General features: G+C 54.0%; 4 protein-coding genes across 4 annotated transcripts; 2 read left to right on the top strand and 2 right to left on the bottom strand.

The window, feature by feature from the left end:
- Positions 1-993: 993 nt before the first annotated feature.
- VTJ04DRAFT_7897 (uncharacterized protein) lies at positions 994-3,268 on the bottom strand (the record flags this gene model as incomplete). The annotated part of the gene is made up of 5 exons (XM_069366273.1): positions 994-1,284; positions 1,348-1,850; positions 1,917-2,026; positions 2,084-2,219; positions 2,281-3,268. The coding sequence occupies 5 exons, from the start codon at positions 3,266-3,268 to the stop codon at positions 994-996; spliced, it is 2,028 nt and encodes a 675-aa protein (XP_069217225.1).
- A 2,335-nt stretch (positions 3,269-5,603) lies between these two features.
- VTJ04DRAFT_7896 (uncharacterized protein) lies at positions 5,604-5,969 on the bottom strand (the record flags this gene model as incomplete). The annotated part of the gene is made up of 2 exons (XM_069366272.1): positions 5,604-5,641; positions 5,708-5,969. The coding sequence occupies 2 exons, from the start codon at positions 5,967-5,969 to the stop codon at positions 5,604-5,606; spliced, it is 300 nt and encodes a 99-aa protein (XP_069217224.1).
- Positions 5,970-13,367: 7,398 nt separating this feature from the next.
- Positions 13,368-15,901, top strand: VTJ04DRAFT_7895 (uncharacterized protein; the record flags this gene model as incomplete). Its single annotated transcript, XM_069366271.1, has 4 exons — positions 13,368-13,481; positions 13,563-13,860; positions 13,922-14,862; positions 14,918-15,901. 4 exons carry the CDS (start codon positions 13,368-13,370, stop codon positions 15,899-15,901), a joined length of 2,337 nt encoding a protein of 778 aa, XP_069217223.1.
- A 39-nt stretch (positions 15,902-15,940) lies between these two features.
- VTJ04DRAFT_7894 (uncharacterized protein) lies at positions 15,941-16,347 on the top strand (the record flags this gene model as incomplete). Its single annotated transcript, XM_069366270.1, has 2 exons — positions 15,941-15,998; positions 16,187-16,347. 2 exons carry the CDS (start codon positions 15,941-15,943, stop codon positions 16,345-16,347), a joined length of 219 nt encoding a protein of 72 aa, XP_069217222.1.
- Positions 16,348-17,541: the final 1,194 nt, after the last annotated feature.

Genomic DNA, 17,541 nt, shown 5'->3' with positions numbered 1-17,541 from the left:
GGCGCGTTCCCCCTTCCAGGCCGCAAAACTAGGTCGCAAATCGCGGTGCGCGGTGCACGATAGGTTCTTGAGTGAAAACGCGACGAGGCGGTAGGGCTGAACGAGGGGCAGTCCGGCCCAGAGGAAAGGCAACGCTGGAGCCGAGCTTGCGTCGTCGCCCAATGCCGTTGCTGGCCCGGTCGGTGCCCCGCTGCCGAGCAAGAGTCGATCGTCGACGGCCGGCCGAACAAAAGGAATAGGGGCCGAAACAAGGTTGTCGATTGTTTTCAAGCGGATGCTTTGGCTAGAGTTGTTGGAAATCGCTGTGGCACTCGTGGTGTCGCCGAGGCTCGGAGGCGCCGAAGAATGGAAAGAGAGAATAGAATTCCTGAAATGCAATGCGCCTGCTGTCAACAGAATCAGTGGAACGCGCCGCGCTCGTCTCCGCTGTGCTCCAGCGGCCCGGGCCCTGACATGGCTCTGAGTTGGGGGGGCTGATGCGACCCCTCATTGGTGGGCGCGTGCTGCGTCATTGGACGGAGCTGCTGCTTTGGGCGTTTTCACGTGTTGCAGCCAGGGGTGACTTATACGACAGCCCGCTATATCCTTCTTGATAATCGGGAAAATTTATGCAAAACAAAGTTTAATTTCCGCTTTCCACCAGGTGCTTGGGTATGTTTCCGGTCTTCCATGACTGTGTTTACTCTTGCTGTTGATGTCCCTTCAAGGAGGCTGGTGGGATATGATGAGCTTCCTGGAATCCATGTTGAAGTTGCTTCAGGGGCTTGGGTTGTTTCGTGTCAGTGAGCTCAAGAGCAACAGCCGTCAAGATTCTAATGATGACTGGGATGATATCAATCCAATGGTCCGTCAGATTTATGGAATCTGAGACTTTTGATTCTCTGCCTCCACAGTACGTTTCCGGGATCCCGGGATACATCAACCATCATCCTCCTGATTCAGCATGCGTTATCCCATCCACCCCAGTTACACGACATATCACACTGCCCTTGCTCAAGCCGACTTCTCCTCCGCCACCCCCAGATCTTTCTCGACCAACATGCGGCAGATAGGGTGATAGAAGTCGCGATTCTTCCGGAAGGTCTCGAGAGCGAGCTCAGGTGCCACCTTGCTGAGGCTCCGGAACAGCGGGCGTACAAACTTCATGCGCCCAACTTGTCCAAGGAGCTCCGCCACACCGGGATACTGGCTGCTGTCCTGAGCTTTCATGGCGACCTGGTAGTAGGCAGACTTAAGCTCGACGTTCTTCGAATCGGCCAGCCCATACACCTTGCCCATAGCTTGCTGTGATTTGCGTCAACGTCACGTCAATGACCGACCATCTGGGAATCACATGTAATTACATACCGATTGCTCCACGGTCAGGGGCTTTTCGAAGTCCTGAACGATGTTCAAAAACACAAGGACCTGATTCCCAGTCCATGAGGCCGTGTCTGATGGGTCAGGGAGATAGTCCTTCTGCTTCCACTTCTCCGCAAGTTGGAAGCACACATCAACCAGTGACGTGTTGAACTCGGGCTTGGGCGGCAGGCCCGTGTTGAAGAAGCGACCCTCCCAGTCGATCTCGGCAAGTTTTTCCTTCAGGTGAGCATACTCAGGTGCGCTGAAGAACTCGAGGAATGTGTCCTTGAACTCGTACGAATCCAGCGACTTGTTCTGCCACTTGCGGAAGTAGTAGGGGATAAACTTGTCAAAGTTCTCCCGGCCAACAAGGCGGTCCAAGTAGTAGATGAAATGGAAGCCCTTCTCATAGGGAACGGAACTGAAGGCATCGTCCGGGTCGATGCCCTTGTGGCTGATGCAGAGCTTGGTGTACTCGTGGTCCTTTCCGAACTGCTCAATGGACTCCTCTAATGGCAAAGGTGTGGTGTTAACCCTGATCCCTGTGCTTCTCAAGTGGACACTTCAACACATACCAAGATGCTTCCAGCCGATCATCGCGGAAAAGTCAAAATAAGCATCGTTCTTGTGGATGGCCGCAACGATGCGGCGCTCCAGATAAACGGTCCAGCCCTCATTGAGCCAGCTGCACGGGTCAGCTTGGAAGTACCTCGGAAACACTGACAACTCATATAAGACTTACAAATGCTCCCAGCTGCAGCTGGTCACCAGGTTGCCGCTCCAGCTGTGCGCAAGCTCATGGGCAATGACATCGATGTTCTGACGGTCACCACTGATGATGGTAGGCGTGGCAAATGTGTAGATGGGGTTCTCCATGCCTAGATCCAGGTCAGACACTCATGACTGCTCCCATCCAAAGAACAGGACAAGGTGACGAACCTCCGTAAGGAAAGCTTGGTGGCAAGACCAGGACATTGTACTCTCCCCACTGGTAGGGGAAGACGATCTTCTCGGCAGCGTCCAGGAACTTGTCCATATCCTCTTCCAGCTCCCACTGCGATGCCTTGAGCTCGTTGGGTCCTGTCGCAACATGAGAGCACCGCCCAATGCGGGCACTGGCAATGTCCCCTGAGGCCAGGGCAAACAGGTAGGACGGGATGGGGACCTTCTGCACAAACTTGTACAGTTTCCCTTTACCGTCTACGTCCTCGCCCGTAGCCTCTGGAACCGCGACGCCGCTGGCAACCACGACATGCGGACTGCGGATGTTGAATTCATACGTGCTCTTGACATCCGGCGTGTCCTGGCAAGGGAAGATGGACCGTGCATGGATCGCCTGGCACTGGCTGAAAAGGAAGGGCGCCTTCTTGCTGCTTGTCTGCGCTGGGGTCAGCCACTGAAGTGCAGTGCAGCGGTCCGTCGTGGCAAGCTCGATCTCAAGCTTGACAATCTCGCCCTTGGCCGCGCCGTCCGGTACAGCTACGTGTACGGGAGAGCCATTGGGGCCCTGGCGGGGCTTGATCTCCCACGTGGACGGGGCCGAGTTGAGCTTAATGGATGAGACATCGACGTAGCTGGAATCGAGGATAATCTCCTTGCTGGCTTTGTCAGTCTGTGACTCGAGCTCCAAGATGACGGAGCCGCGCAGACGCTTGGCCGCAAAGTCGATGTCGAAGTTGGTGATGGTGTGCTTGGTCCTCCAAGCATCATAGTTGGAGAGAGTGTTGGGATCCCGGACGGCCGCCATTCTTGCGATGCTCCAGCCGAAGAAGCGACGGTGGAAAATCGAGGCCGTGACTGTCACAGGAGATGGCGATATCAATGATCTTGTTGTTCCTGTCCTGGAACCTTCAGCAGCGATGTTGTTGATGGATTGTGCAGTCCCCTGAGCGAGCCTGACTCTCCCAAGACGAAGAAAACCCCACATGAACTCAGGTTGAACTTTTCACTCCACTTCCGAACAACTGCCCGAACTCACTCAACGACGCCCGGTTTGCTCGTAGTTGCCAAACAATACTTTCACGCCTTCCTCCTTTGTCTTGTCCAATGTCGAATCGACCCCTCTGATAGGCGGCGGGGTCTGACATCAGCAGTCCCACGTGATTTTCTCACCAAACATCTCCCCACCCCAAGCCAACATTCTACTCCACCTTCCGTTAACGTCTTCCAACCTCCTCTGGTGAGCTCCCTTGCGTTGGAACGACAATACCAACAGGTCACGAATCCTCCCTATTGTTCTAAAATTCCTTCGCCGTCCCCGATGAATTCAAGACACCGCAACTTCAATACTTCTTTGCTGCTGTCTTAGCCGAGATTCCAAGTGTAACGCCAGCGCGCCTTGGTTTGGGTTGTTCCTAGAACAACTCATTTGCCATAAACACAAAACATGTTTCAGACACACTGTCCTTCCACAGCTTCCAGAACCGAGATGTTTGGTGGGGAATGGTAGCAGTCATGAAATTTTCATTTCAGAACGTGGCAGTGAAAGGAACCCAGACTCGACAGCTGAAAAGGGATGCTGTGTCATTCCTCTAGGCTGGACAAATCGAATCCCGCATCGTGAATCCCAAGTTGTGAAGGCGTCACTCACGATTATCTCACAACCCAAGTCCCGTATTCGATTTTCCTCGCTTTCTCTCATTCTGTCTGAGTACAGTCATCCTCTCTTAGGGACTAGACTGGTGATGCTCGTGGTTAACGAAGTACAAGGGCCAATTCCGTTCTTTGTCAGAAGCAGAGCCTTTCATCCTAACGAAACACACCGCCTCAATAATGCCAACTTTATGTCTGAAGATGTCGTACAAGGTCTGCGTGTCTCGCGAGAATTGGCTCAGTCTGTATCTCCTGAGTCTCACAAAGTTCCACCGTTGCTAAATACGACATCTAAACAGCGTTGGGACCTGTAGTCAGAGGTGGATGGACTGAATCGCCGAGGGAATCAATCCAAGCCGATGGCCGAACGGCGGTGCAGTTTCGAAAAACTTCATCATCCTCGAGGTTGATATGGTTGCGTCGAGCCCCTGCCTCTGCCGCGACTTGACTTGCCACCTCCCAGAGGTATCACAAACCGCACTTTTGACGGCGTCTCATGAGTCCTCTCATGGCGCATGCCGCCACTAGCCAGCCAGGCTTCGTATGGCAGATGTTTCACCGACCCGCGCTGGTGACTATTTTGGTGATGATTGTCCTTGTTCATGGGAGCTGAAGGGACAAGGCTCATGCCAGGAGACATCGATGTCGAGGGCATGGAGAGCCCCATCGCCATCAGCCCGTTACAGAGCACTGGCCACGATGGCGCTTCTCGGTCACCTAGATGAGGTTTCCCAACCCAACCTAGCCACCGAGGACACACTCTAGGCTGCACCAGGGACTCACCCTACGAGGGTATGGACTAGAGAGACCAGAGAACTCTAAAATTTGCATCTTCGTCAGCGAATGCTCTGCCCGCACGACGGCCTGCCAGCCTCGGCGAATTTCCCTCGGAGCCTACCATGCCGTCTTCCTCTTTGGAAGCATACTCTTGATATCGATGGAAGCCACGTGCTCTCCTCGCCATCTAACCCTCAAGGGCATTGCATCAGAGGCGCATCCTGACATTGTCGTTCAGGTGGAGGGGGGATGACGCTTAAGCAGTCCATAGCATGCCCTTCAGCGCCCTTCATAGTCCAAGCCGTGCTTCTGCGACAATCGCGTGCATGCGGGCAGTAAGTAATGAGTCCGTTCGCGCGGGGTCGGCCGAACTGAAGCTTGTGAATCCTGTCGGGATCCATAAACTTGGTGCAGCGGTCGACGTTCTTCCCCGCACCCGAACCAAGCTCTAGGGACCAGAGCTCCACGTTTCGGGCACCTATATTCCTGGTGTTCTATGATAAGATCATAGCTTCCGTGATATACCGAGTCCCGCCGCATGAAAAAAAACGTGGTTCCCGCAATTTCGGTCGTTTCGCCGAGCTGTGGGGGAGTTTCATGTCACAAAGTCCTATGAAACATTACTGTTGAAGCAAGAGAACGCCTGTCATAGCTTCACCGATGAGTAGATACCTAGGTCCTGATCGGTATGCGACGAGGCCGTCCCGCCTAGGAAAGCTTCTCGGAGTTTCTGAGACAGCGTCTTTTCCATGACACCAGTCGGTCAGCACTGACAAACCTTGCTGCGCGTTTCCCCTTCTAGCAGATTGGATCCTTCATGCGCCTTTAAGGCGAACACGACCTTGCCTGGGTGTGGAAGGGAGCCAAACTGGTGCTCGTCTGTCCCCTCCTTTTCATACGGAGGTCCATCCTCTGAAACCATCCTTCTTGACTGCGCTCGCTCAACCCGATAACTCGTGTCAGAGGTTGACTTATCGATACCGAGAGGAAATATTACCTTTGGTCCCGAGACCATGGACAAAAAGCTCGCCACCATACGTGCCCAGTCTGCTATTCTTAGGCCTCGCGTTGGTCAAGTTCAGACGACGGTTGGCTTCGTCCCAAGGCCAGATTCTGTCGATGCCTTGGCGCGGGCTTTCCGCCTGGGCGATGTCCGGTTGTCTCAGGATGACTTGGCGCATGCAGTCGAGCATGGGATCGAAGCTCTGGACAGCGGAGGTGGTGGTTAGGGCAAGGCAGCGAGAAGAACAGCCCATCATGCCCGGCAACTTTGTCAGCCCCAGTTCCGACAGAACCAGAACTGCCACGTGCTGCCTGCACCTCCCCCACCGCCTTATCTCCCAAGATGCCGTCCCCCTTTTGTCTACATCCACTCCAGCAACACCTACCTCTAAAATCACGGCGTCTATGTCTTGCTCTTGAGTTTCTGCCCAACTCCACTTCGTACAAAACGTTAGTGAGTGCTTCCCGCGTCCTGGACCGTCTGCTCGTCCATCCAGTGCGACATCGTGATCTCTTACGTCTCCAAATCCTGCGCCCGCTGATCCCGTTGTCACCCTCCTACCGCGTGTTCGGATGACGGACAGACATCCGCGACAAAAAAACGTGGTGTCCCTGCAGTTTACCGGTCGGTCTGTGCTCTCTCTGTCCTTGTCGTTGGTTCCCTTGTTGGTGAGATGAAGCGTGAGGCAAAAGGAGGCCGTCGCTTAAGATGGACGGAAACGCTAGTTTAGCTTGTCTGGCGTTTGGGTCCCCCCACCAGCGAGATGCCAGCGTGGGACCGGACGTGCTGCTGTTTTTGGAGGTCTCGAGCGCCACCATGCACGAAAGTGAGGGACAGAGATCTGAGACCGCCCTGCCAAGCCTTCCCCTGGTCTGTACCCCACTGAAGACCGGGAACCCGTGAGCCCGGTCCCTGTCAAGCTTCCCCCCCTTCTCTCGTGGGGATCGGACGGAGATGGGGTATCGGCCAATGGGGAGCTAGCCGTTCCTGAATGGCGACCGTTTGGAGATTGGAGAAAAGGTTGGCTTGGGCGTTAGGCTCCGCACGCTGACTTAGTAGTAGGTAGTCTAGTCGCAGGAATGAAGAAGAGAGTGCTGTTCTGTGAGGATGAACGTTGCCTGCCGTCTTCACCTCGATATCGGTCGAGTCCTGGCCCATAGCTCGTCTCGCCTCCGAGTATGTCTGTGCCTAACTACACACTTATCTGAACCGACAATCCAAAGCGAAGGTTTGAGGTCAATACCGCCGGAGAAAAGAGCATCTTTGTGACAATCATCCGTGAATTCACACCGGCGGGGCAACTGAGAGCTGTTTCTTCATGTTGGAAGGGTTGGCAACTCGGAAGGGAGCAAGGCAGCATAGCCACTTGACAGTTCCTCGGCCGTCAGGCGTCCTTCACCACAGCTGTCTTAAACTCCAGGATCAAGCATGAGGCTGGGGTCGCCGAGTCAACAACAGCACAAATGGCACACACAATGCGCCCAGCCTCGCAGACGCTTCACAGACATCTGAAGTCTCGGCGCCGACCACGGAAGTCCTCATTGTCTGCTGGCAAGCCGCAGCCATTGAAAATGCCAAAAGAACTTGCATGACCGCTCCCCCCTGGTTGTTGACCGTCACTATCACCGTTGCTGTGATCGACTGGTTGCGTTCGTGATGTTCAGGGTTGCTTCCATCTCTGGACAATGTTACCCGAAGGATGTTGACATGCTCTTGATCTGCATGCCAACCATGTTCGATTCTCTCACAGACACAATTCTGCTCCCCCACTCCACACCAGTTTTGTGCTCGGGGGACGGAATGTCTTCCGTTGTGGCTTGCTGACTCAAACTCTCTCAAAAAGAAAGATTACTTGACTGGGCTATATAGCCTCAGTTAATATTGGCTTGCCCTAACTTCAATCATATCTATATCACATCACCCTGACGACACTGTCAAACTGGAAGTGTTGTTGTGATAAAGTTTGTGGGGAGGTCGAAGTCTATTTCTTTTTCTTTGGGTCCCTGGAGGCCCTGGCGTTGACTTGCAGGCTAGGGTTCCTTCGACGTCAAAATCGTACGATTCCCACTGAGCGGTCGAGGAAGGATACATCACGCTCATCGACGCCATGTAACTTTGCAATCCGCCGGCGTAGTGGACTCCGAGATCTGGTATCTCTGCAGTCGGTAGGTGATTGTGCTGATGGTAAGCTCAAGGGAAGTTTGTGGGGACAATACAAGATTCCCATCCCGTCGTCACCGTGGATAGAGGTCAAGGCACTTCAGCATATCACGTCGCATTGTCGTAGAACAGCGTCACAATCCATTCATTAACAAGAAGCGCCGAATCGCCGCCAAAAGCAAGGCGTAATCAACACCACATACACTGTATGTATGTCCATGCCTTACCAATGCGTTCGAGTGCTGGATTTCGTGGATCTGAATGTTGCATGCCCTGTACACATGTCTCACAGACCACCTCTGATCTATTGGTGGAACCCCGATAGTAGGAGATGCACCACTAGAACCCAAGATAGGATGACATGGTTGTGTACTTGACCGTCCATATCCAGTGGTAAGGTGCCTAAGCTACAAGCTTGAATTAAGGTCCTTCCCATGTTGTTAAACCGCCCAGGCGTTGAGGGAGGATCCGGGGTGTAAAAGCTCCGCCAAACGGCGTGACCACTTTGATCTTACCAGTTAGTGGTGATATTGCAACTACCACTAATAACTTGGAGCGAAATTCCACAATTCCCCGCCATTATCAGTGTTATCTGTATAAGTAATAGCAGGCCGGAAAATATGAGAGCCCATAATATGCCGTTGAAGGAGCTTGGTTTTGCCGGGGTGCAGGACCAGGTAAAATACTCTCGGCAGCCAGCCGAGCCCAGCAACAGCCGTTCCGGGCTGGCCCGGAAGATTTCTGTGAAAAGTGATGGCGGAATGTCCTCCGGTCCTGCGCTCTGTCAACTTGTGCGGACCACCGTCCAGCACTGCATTGTCACAGTGATGGAAGCGGCAGATACGGAGGATACGAGGAGATAGAGAGCGCAAAATAAAGAAACAAAATCCTGGGGTACGGCAGACGTAAAGGTATAGTAATACGGGTTGGCACGGTAACACAATGCGTGGCGGCTCGTCTCGGCTGGCCGACGTCACACGTCGCCGGCGGGTGTGAAGCAAGGGCGAAGGCCTCTCCCGGCAGAGACTGGACACCTACGTGGGAACGTGAATTTTCCTGGCTGGTTCAACAAGTGAGACTTTTTTGTTTGGACGAAAGAATGTGTTGAAACGCCCTCCGGCCGTCCCAAAAAGCCCCCGCCGTTGACGAAACCCCTGTCTCTTGTCCCGTGTCTGAGGAAGCGTTCCTGTTGGATGAGAGAATTGTTTCGTTTCGAGCGGGACCCCCGCAATGCTGGTGGATTTGCAGGAGTTGTTTCTTTTGCACCTTCGGTTCGAGGTGTCTAGCTTCTTGTTCCGCCCATTGCTGCGAGTTGTCGGCGTTTGATATTGCTTCTACTGTCTTGGGGAGGACGCAACGGTGATGATGAAGGTGAGCATCAGTTGGGCATGGAATTGGCAGGATTCAGACGCAATGTTATCGATAGGGAACTTGGTAGAGTTGTTGTGTGTGGTTGACAGCTTGAAAACTTCCGAAACGGCCTTTTATTCCAAGAAGTGATTCGAAGTGTGAAACAGCCTTCTGGGTTGTGACACCACACCTCAACGGTTCAAGCAGCCGGACGACCCCTGTCAATAAGATGTGGCTTAAGACGTAGACCCCTGAAGGTGCATGCTGTGGCTTGAGGCTGATTCACACCAGGCTGTGACGGGGAAGAGCTCGGTTAAGCAGAGCATTAACAAAAGGGGTAAGGTGGTAACTTTCCCCAGGACGACAAGGCGAAACTTCAACCCACAACTTCCTGTCAGCTTGGTTCCAGCTGGGTGCATTGGGAGCTGCAGGATGTAAAGTTTGCTGATCAGAACCGTTCTTGGGTCAAAGACGCTGTGGTGGCTTCGGGCTCGAAGCTGCGGATCAGCCAACACAACTCCCCTCTGGTCTTGTTTCCCAAGTGCCCGCTGCAACGTGAGAAGTGAAATGGGCCTGGTGGTTCACCTTTGGCGCTCGGGCCTTGCAGTGAGCATGCAGCGGGAATTCTGTCTCTTCCGTTCCTCCCCGTGACGGTACTGTACAGTACGTACTTAGTAGAGGGTAGCTCACGGAGTGTGTGCGGTCATGTGGAGGGTTACGGCAAACGCACTCACAGACAGCGATGTTACTGCGGCACTGAGAGAGCATTTCACAACTGTAGCTCTCTCCGAAAAACTTCCTCACCGCCAAAACGCTCGGGGTTACGGTTGTTACATAGGAGTGTCCGCGGGAGAGGGTGGATGTGAGAGAGTCGCGGCGAGAGTAACCTAACCCACTCTAGAGCAACCTCAGGTAAATGAGAAAACCTGGCTCGGGCCTGGTGATCACCTGCAGCCCCCAATGAAACTAGAGGGGCCGCGCTCCAAGTGCCGCTTGCATGCTACCTCGGGCATCTGACCCGTGCCGTTGTTGTTCCTTCGCTGTGGTCCCGTGAGTTGCCTGTGACCTTGGTAGACATATGCGAACATACATCGGCCAGACCTGATGACGACGACGACATCAATGCCCCTATGTTGTGTGCCATGAAGCGCCGATGTGTTCGAGGTGAAGGATACCTTCTCGCAGCCAAGGCTCAGTATTATCCTTGGTGAAGCCGTCAATGATTAAGAGGACGTGCCGGTGTTGTTGAACAACCCTCTCCAGAAGTCTATGCCCATCATGATCGGGAGCCTGTTGGGTTTCGATGCGCAGAAAGAGCGTCTCCCATTCCATCAATAAGGCCACCACCGGGCCGTCGCTCATCATTTTCTCAGCAGCTGGAGATGTATCAAATACGCGCACGATTAGAAAACCTGGTGTGGATGAAAGTCCCAAAGATCGATCAATCTCCACCAAACTTGAGCCAAGACTCGACTTACTGCATATTGCTGCACAGCAGTGATCGAAGATCGTTTTCTCTTCGATCCCATGCCTTGTGCCACTTTACCGTAGGTGCTGTAGTAGAGCGAAGATCTGGAGTTGTGAGCCATCGATGGTTGTATGTAACGCTAGAGCCATGGCGCTGGTTGACATCCATGGATGGTTGGTGAACTCGGTTTCTGGGAACGAAGCTTGGGCTTCTTGATGTCAGAGCGGGAAGAACCAAACTCACACACATGTTGGCCGCTTGCAAAAGAATGTGCAGGCAGCTCGTGCTCCTCACTTTGACGGGATGGCGTCTGCCTCATTCCAGTTGTACGTGCTGACTACCTGGTACCTAGGCATCCTCAGCCTCCACAGGCAAAAGTTGAAGTCTTGCCTTCTGCTAGTCATTGTTTGCCACCGTCAAGGGCCTGGTCTTCTTAAATGTTCGTCTTTTCCTGAAGGATCTAGCGTGAGAATCAACAGAAACGGCGGCGAAGAGAAACACCGGATCATGCGGAACAGCCTTGGCAACGTTAGCCTCCGTTGCGACCTGACTGTTGGGAAGCCCCAAGTGATAAGTGTCATGGACACGGATCCTTGGAGGTTTGCTCCTCACCTCCGTCCCGAGATGGACGAACAGTTCCACTTACACGTACACATGACTTCACAGTCCATTCCCTACGTCAACCCTCCCTACGTCAACCTGACACGCAAAGGAACCATCCGCAAGACAAGAATGGAAGGTGGAAGTTCGGATTTAGACGTTGATGTGGCCCAAACAAAAGTGATGATGCCCTCCGTTCTCTGTTCTTCGCCCTTCCTCTGAAAGCCGTGTCAAGGCCAAGCCGCCTCAAGCCGTTCCTTGCGGCATTCAGCCAATCGATGGCCTTGAGTTGACGTCAAAAAAAGATCGAAACGTCTGTGCAGCACGTCAAAGTACCCCACCAGCCCGTTCACCTTCGGTCCTGGACCCGGACACTCCACGAGTTCGGACGGACTGACTGGCGTCAAAGTGGCCCTCAGACCGGAGTTTTTTGGGTGTCTCGAAGGTGCGGAGCATGGATTTCTTCACAGGAGAAGGGCCTCCCAAAGCATCTACGATGTCCACCGTCCTAGTTCTAGTGTGTAGGATCGTAGGCCGCTAGGCTTCCTGCCGGGGTTCTCTATTGTTATCGCAGTCCTGACTTAGTGTAGAACAGCCTTTCGGCGATCCACCAGGCCGCGCCTGGCTCCCGGACCTCTTGGTGATGCGGGGTTGGGCGGGCTGGTGGGCATGGTCGCCCGCGTTTCCAACCGCCCAAGAAAACCTCGAAGACACTGGACGCTAACGTGCCTTTGCTCTAGTGCAATGACTTCGACGACCTCCCGTCCTCCTGGTCACTTCCGCATTAAACAACAAGCTTTGGTAATGAGCACTACTCCAGACGCAATGGTCCTGATGATACTCAAGCAGATGAGAGATAGCTGCTGAACGGTATGCGACGTGAAAAAAAAAAGGAGATTAATCCAGACTGAAGAGGCGTCTGTTGAAGCAAATGGCCTTTTCGCCAGCAGCACTTTCACCACCACCCCGAGACGCTGGCTGTGTATTCCGTCTAAAATTATCGAACTGTATTCTCGCTCATCGACGGTCGGTCTCTCCGCTCAGCACAAAATCGCAGCACCGTAACTCACTGCTGCATCCTCCTGCAGCATCTCAACCACACAGCAGCAAGCAGCAAGATGCGCTCCAGTTCCAACCAGTGTAACATTGATTAGCCAAACCCCATCGACATTGGCGAGCTGCAATGTCGCTCCCTCCACCGCACGCACCAGCGAGATATCGCCGGGCTTGGACCCCCTTTGTTGCAGCATTTGATGGACGTTTCCAGCCCCCATACCGTAACGTACGCTCGGCGATACGGTACGGTACATTCTACGCGACGTCCCCGGCAGCAGGGATTTCCAACAGGGTTGCGGCCCTCTGTCCAAAGGGGTCTTAGCGGTTTCATCGCTTCTCCTCTTGCAGCTTTTGCTCACATCTCGACCCTGTCAAGCAGCCTGCCTTTCCCCTCTCGGTTCACTCCCCCATCCCAGACCTCGCAGGGAGTCCAGACATGCCTGCGCCACTGGGTCACAACGGCCTTGTCTCAAGCTTCTTTTTTCTTCGTCCTGGGTTGTCCCGGCCTCGCCTCGGCCGCAGAAGCACCTCCGGCCGCGCCCGACCTCGTCCTGTCAAGTGAAGTGAAGATCGAGGTCCAGGGTGAACCTTTCCGCACTGGGCAACGAAGCCCGCTGCTCGCGGCTGTCTCAACGTTGCCGTGCAGGGCATTCCGTCTTCTGGAGGCTTGGGGGCACATGGCTCCGTCCGGGTCCTCCCTCTCCCGCCTCCCCTGTCACAACACGGCCTTCGCTCTGGCCCCTGGAGCATCCCCATCGGTCCGGCCTGCATGGGGGACGTTCCAACGTTGCAGTGAAGCGCAGGGTCGAGAAAAGAGCTCCCCCGGACCATGGAGTTTGCATTGCCTCGCAATATATATCTTCCTCACCTCTGTCCTTCACTTGGAACCCTACATATCAGCCTACTGGTTCGCGTATGGGAACTCCAGACCAACTGCTGGCCTTGACCCCACCGCATTATCCGGGACAGTGTGTCTGACCATATCAACCTCTTACACAAGTGCGGTCTCGTTAGGTCCCAATGGCTCATATCGTTGACTGTCTGTTGGACGCGGATCAAGAAGACCTATCACTGGGACTGGGCCTTAATAACTATATAGCAAAGGCCGTCACTCACAAGGACTCTAATGATTCGGTATGTAAACACCCTCCTACTCCAAATTGGCGCTCTGTCAGTGTTGTTCCTTGGACGAAGCTCACACTCCATCGCGTGTAGCTAGGGAGAGCGTCACCATCTGGTGAAAAGCCCTTTGCCTGGAGGATGCAGCAACCGGAGCGGAAATACCAGTTGTTCCCCAAAGACAAGCAGACTGCCACTGCACCGGGCAAGCCGCTGGATCCTGGGCAAGCCTACGCCCTGGCTATGGCTCAGAACGGTGATAAGTGTGACAAGCCCGCAGGGCCGGGCTTGAAAATCCGGATCAAGGAGCACCATAATCTCACCCGCAGGCGGAAGATCAGTGTTCCCGAGCTTGGGCCCATGACGACGGTGCAGGAAGCCTCCATGGACTCTCGTAAGTCCTCCAGAATTATTGTTATGACCGATGTTTAGCTGTGACTAACACGTTTCGCCAGCTACTATCCCGGGACGGCCGCCCGTCCACGAAAGGTCGATTAGCGCTCCTGGTACTTCGTGGAAACCCTACAATGTGTCTATTGCCGACTGCATGTCCACCGGGAGGACACGGACCCCCACTCCGGACGAGAAGTCGGATTTTAGGTCGAATGTGAAGGGCAACGAAGAGCTTCAGCGGTGTCAAAACGAGCCTGCCCGGCCACCTGCATCTCCGAAGACATTGACGCCGCTCGTGATCCCGACATCCAATTCCTCAGCTCCGATTCTGAAGCGGCAGATCTCGGCTGGCCGCCTTGTGTCGTCAAGCAACACGGCCGTTGACACCTCGTCCCGGCTGGGCCGGGTTGAAGATTCTCCCATGTCACGATCTCCATTCAGCCCATTCTCCGCTTCCATGACCACACCCAGATCCGCTACATTGGCAACGACCCCAGCGACGTTGCCCACTCCCCTCTCCGCCGCGCCGACGTTCACCACATTGCCCACTCCTCTTTCGGCTGCTCCAACAATTACGACTTTGCCCACCCCGCTCTCAGCTCCAGGTGAGCACCGGTCATCGCCCAAACCGTGGGATCAGCCAGCAATCCCCGAGGAGCCCACTCCGGAGTCTTCGCCCGCACCCAAGCCCGAGATCAGCGAGACGACTCAGAGCAATATGGTCTGCCACCGAAGGATCCAATCCGACACTGGAAGTATCATGGAGCGTGGGCGGCCGCGGAAGCGGTCCGAGACTACCTGCGGTGCTGTGAAGCGGACCGGGTCGAAGAGGAGCAAGAGCGCGGAAAAGCGGGCTCAAGATCAGCTGCCCACTGGCTGGAAAGCCGCTGAGGCGGTGACTCTTCTCGAGCCCACGGAAGTGGTGGCATTGCAGAAGCAGGCTCTTGCTCAAGCGGCAAGGTTTGAGGTTCTCCGGAAGGAGGACGTCGACAATCTCTCAAAGGTGAGTGAGATCCATTTCATTCCTTTATTTGACTTTGTTCTAATCACAAATCCAGGAACTTCGCCAGCTTGACGAGCGCGTCGAGTACCTTCGCCGGACCTACACCACGCTTCGCGCTGGACGCCGCAACCTCCACACCCGCATCTGCCAGTACCTCCGTTCCCCTCGTATGGCCAAGTTCAGCCAGGAGTCCATCCTCAAACAGGAGGAAGTCCTTGCTGAGTTCGACTCCTCGATCGACGACTGGGTCACGAAGCTGGAACAGGCCGAGAACCGTCGCACCCGGGTCCGTCAGAAGCTCCTTGAGCACATCGCCGCCGCCGCGACCCTTGGCATTGTCAGCGGGAATGTAATGGGTGTTAGCGAGACTTTGCAACTCGCCCTCGGTGTCCGGCCGCTTACTGCCACCACCAACCTCTCGACTCCACCCCGCAGCCCGACCAAGACTTCTTTTACACCCCCGCCTCCGCCACCTCCGCAGTCGAGCTCGCCCCCTCCTCACCGTGCCCAGGTGCCGTCGACGATCCTTGAGCAGCCACTTTTTGAAGATGAGGCTGCGATGGAGATGAAGAAAGAGGAGACCAAGGCTGCTGCGCCAGAGAAGAATGAGCAGGCTGTGCGGGCCGAGCCAACCACCGAGGTCGTGGACAAGTCGGACAAGGTTGATAGGCCAGAGTCGGAGGAGTTCCAGGAGACGACGAAGAGTACCCTTCGGCGCGCCGAAACGATCCGCATCTACGCCGACAATGATGTGTATGCCCTCCTCGCCGATGTGGAGAACACCATTACACAAATGGGCGGGGGTGACAGCCCGCTCAGGTCGCCTCCAATTCCGGATTTGCCTGACGAGCAACGAAAGGAGCTGTGCCGCGCTCGCAGTCATGACATCTTGAACGGCGGCTCTCCCGCCAGGAAGCCGCTGCCCATTTCCAAGCTCGCTGAGAAACCGTCGATGTTGTCTTTGTCGTCAGCCGCGAAGCCTGCCACGCCTCCACCTGGAGAGTTTTACCTCCCTGCCACTGTGTTCAAACCACAATGAGCGCACACCTCTTGACTTACATTTTGAACATACCATAACATGTCTCATGGCATTCGCTTCTTGACAGCTCTGTGCAGCTGCGGGCCAACGTTTAAACGTCTCCTCTTTTTTTACATTCTTTATTTGACCTTTTCTCTTCTCGTCACTCATTGGTTTCGCTTCTCTTTTATACCCGATGGACCACCACTATGGTCCATCACCCTCTTCTCGTATTTTTTCTTTAACTTTTTCCCCCTCAGGTAGCATTTGCATCTGCATGTTTCTTTCTCTGTATATGAATTCAAGCATACCAGCCAGCAGAGTTGGGACGCTGGCTCGGCGTTGGCGGTGATTTGACTCATCATCTGGGGTGGCTTTCATCATGCTTTACGCTGTCACGGCCTGAAACTCTCTCTCTTGTTCTCCCTCAGTGCGCGCACAAAAAGGATGGGAAAGGTTGGCAATGATACCAAATGATACCACGGCCGAGAATGAATTTCATGGCATTTTCATTTCCTTTGCATTTTGTCTCGGATGGCGCTTGTTCGGGTGGATGGCTTGGAAGTAATTTTTGCTGCGGTGTCCCCTGGGAGGTCGGAAAATAGCTGAAAATCCAATCCAACAACGTTGAAAATGAATAGTGTGCTTACGCCTCGAGTCTTTTGCAACCAGTGAAGTTTGTTATAAACGGGTAACCCTATTTACTGTCTTGATAGGAGCTGCTTATGCCCCTTCTGCCATGTCTTGATACCCCTTGTGAACCAGCTCCATCTTCTCAGCCTTCGTCCAAGGCCGCAATGAATGTAGTATACAGCTTCGGTCATATCATGGATGAAAGACTCGAACCCGTCGCACAAAGAAGGTGTGCCCTCCTCTCTCCCTACCTGTCTGGTATGGACATCTCGTCCCCGTTCCCTTTTTTTTTTTTTTTTTTTTTTTTTTTGTTTTTGTTTTGTTTTGTCTGTAGTTCGGAATTATCTCTGTCTCGTCCCATCACCTACCCGATCCCATCCATCGAAAGACCAACTTATCAGAGGACCACAAACTTCTTGCCACCAACCCATTCCTATCTGTCCACTCCGCTGCGGAGTTAGGGAAAAAAAAGTTTGCTACTGGAGAGATGGGGAAACAATCAGAAAACTCTCGGGCGATGTGGTGCTCCTGGAACGCACACACATAACAATCACGGACACCCAAAGTCGTATCCCCGAATCCCCGAGGACCGAGAAGTCCGTCGAGTCAGCCGAGTCAGCCGACCTGGCAGTGAGTCCAGACCGTCATCCACTGTCTGACCAAACCGTCCCATCCGATTCAAACAAAATCGGCGCTCGTCCGATCAAAGCCGTGTGTAGGTACCTGAGCAATCGTCGGCAGGGGATGTTTCAGAGCGAGTCATGCATGTTGGTTCAAGATCCACGTCCGCAGACTCAATCAACACCATGTTATGTCATTTGAAAGGTCTAACAACGTAGACTTGAACCATACTATACAGCCGGGTAAGCAACCTAGCTACTTACCTCGATCACCCGGTACTCAACCTCTCAACCCTCACGAGGGTTCCTAGATGAGCTTATAGAGATGGAATCGGGGAACAAACCAAGAACCTGGTTAACTCCGTCGTATCAGTCCATCCCCCGTGTCCCTTTTCTCCATATCCATGT

Source organism: Mycothermus thermophilus (genome assembly GCF_041956435.1).
Source record: "Mycothermus thermophilus strain CBS 625.91 unplaced genomic scaffold VTJ04scaffold_5, whole genome shotgun sequence".
NCBI lineage: Eukaryota > Fungi > Ascomycota > Sordariomycetes > Sordariales > Chaetomiaceae > Mycothermus > Mycothermus thermophilus.
Note: the sequence above shows the minus strand (reverse complement) of the source record. Positions and strands in the feature narration are given on the sequence as shown.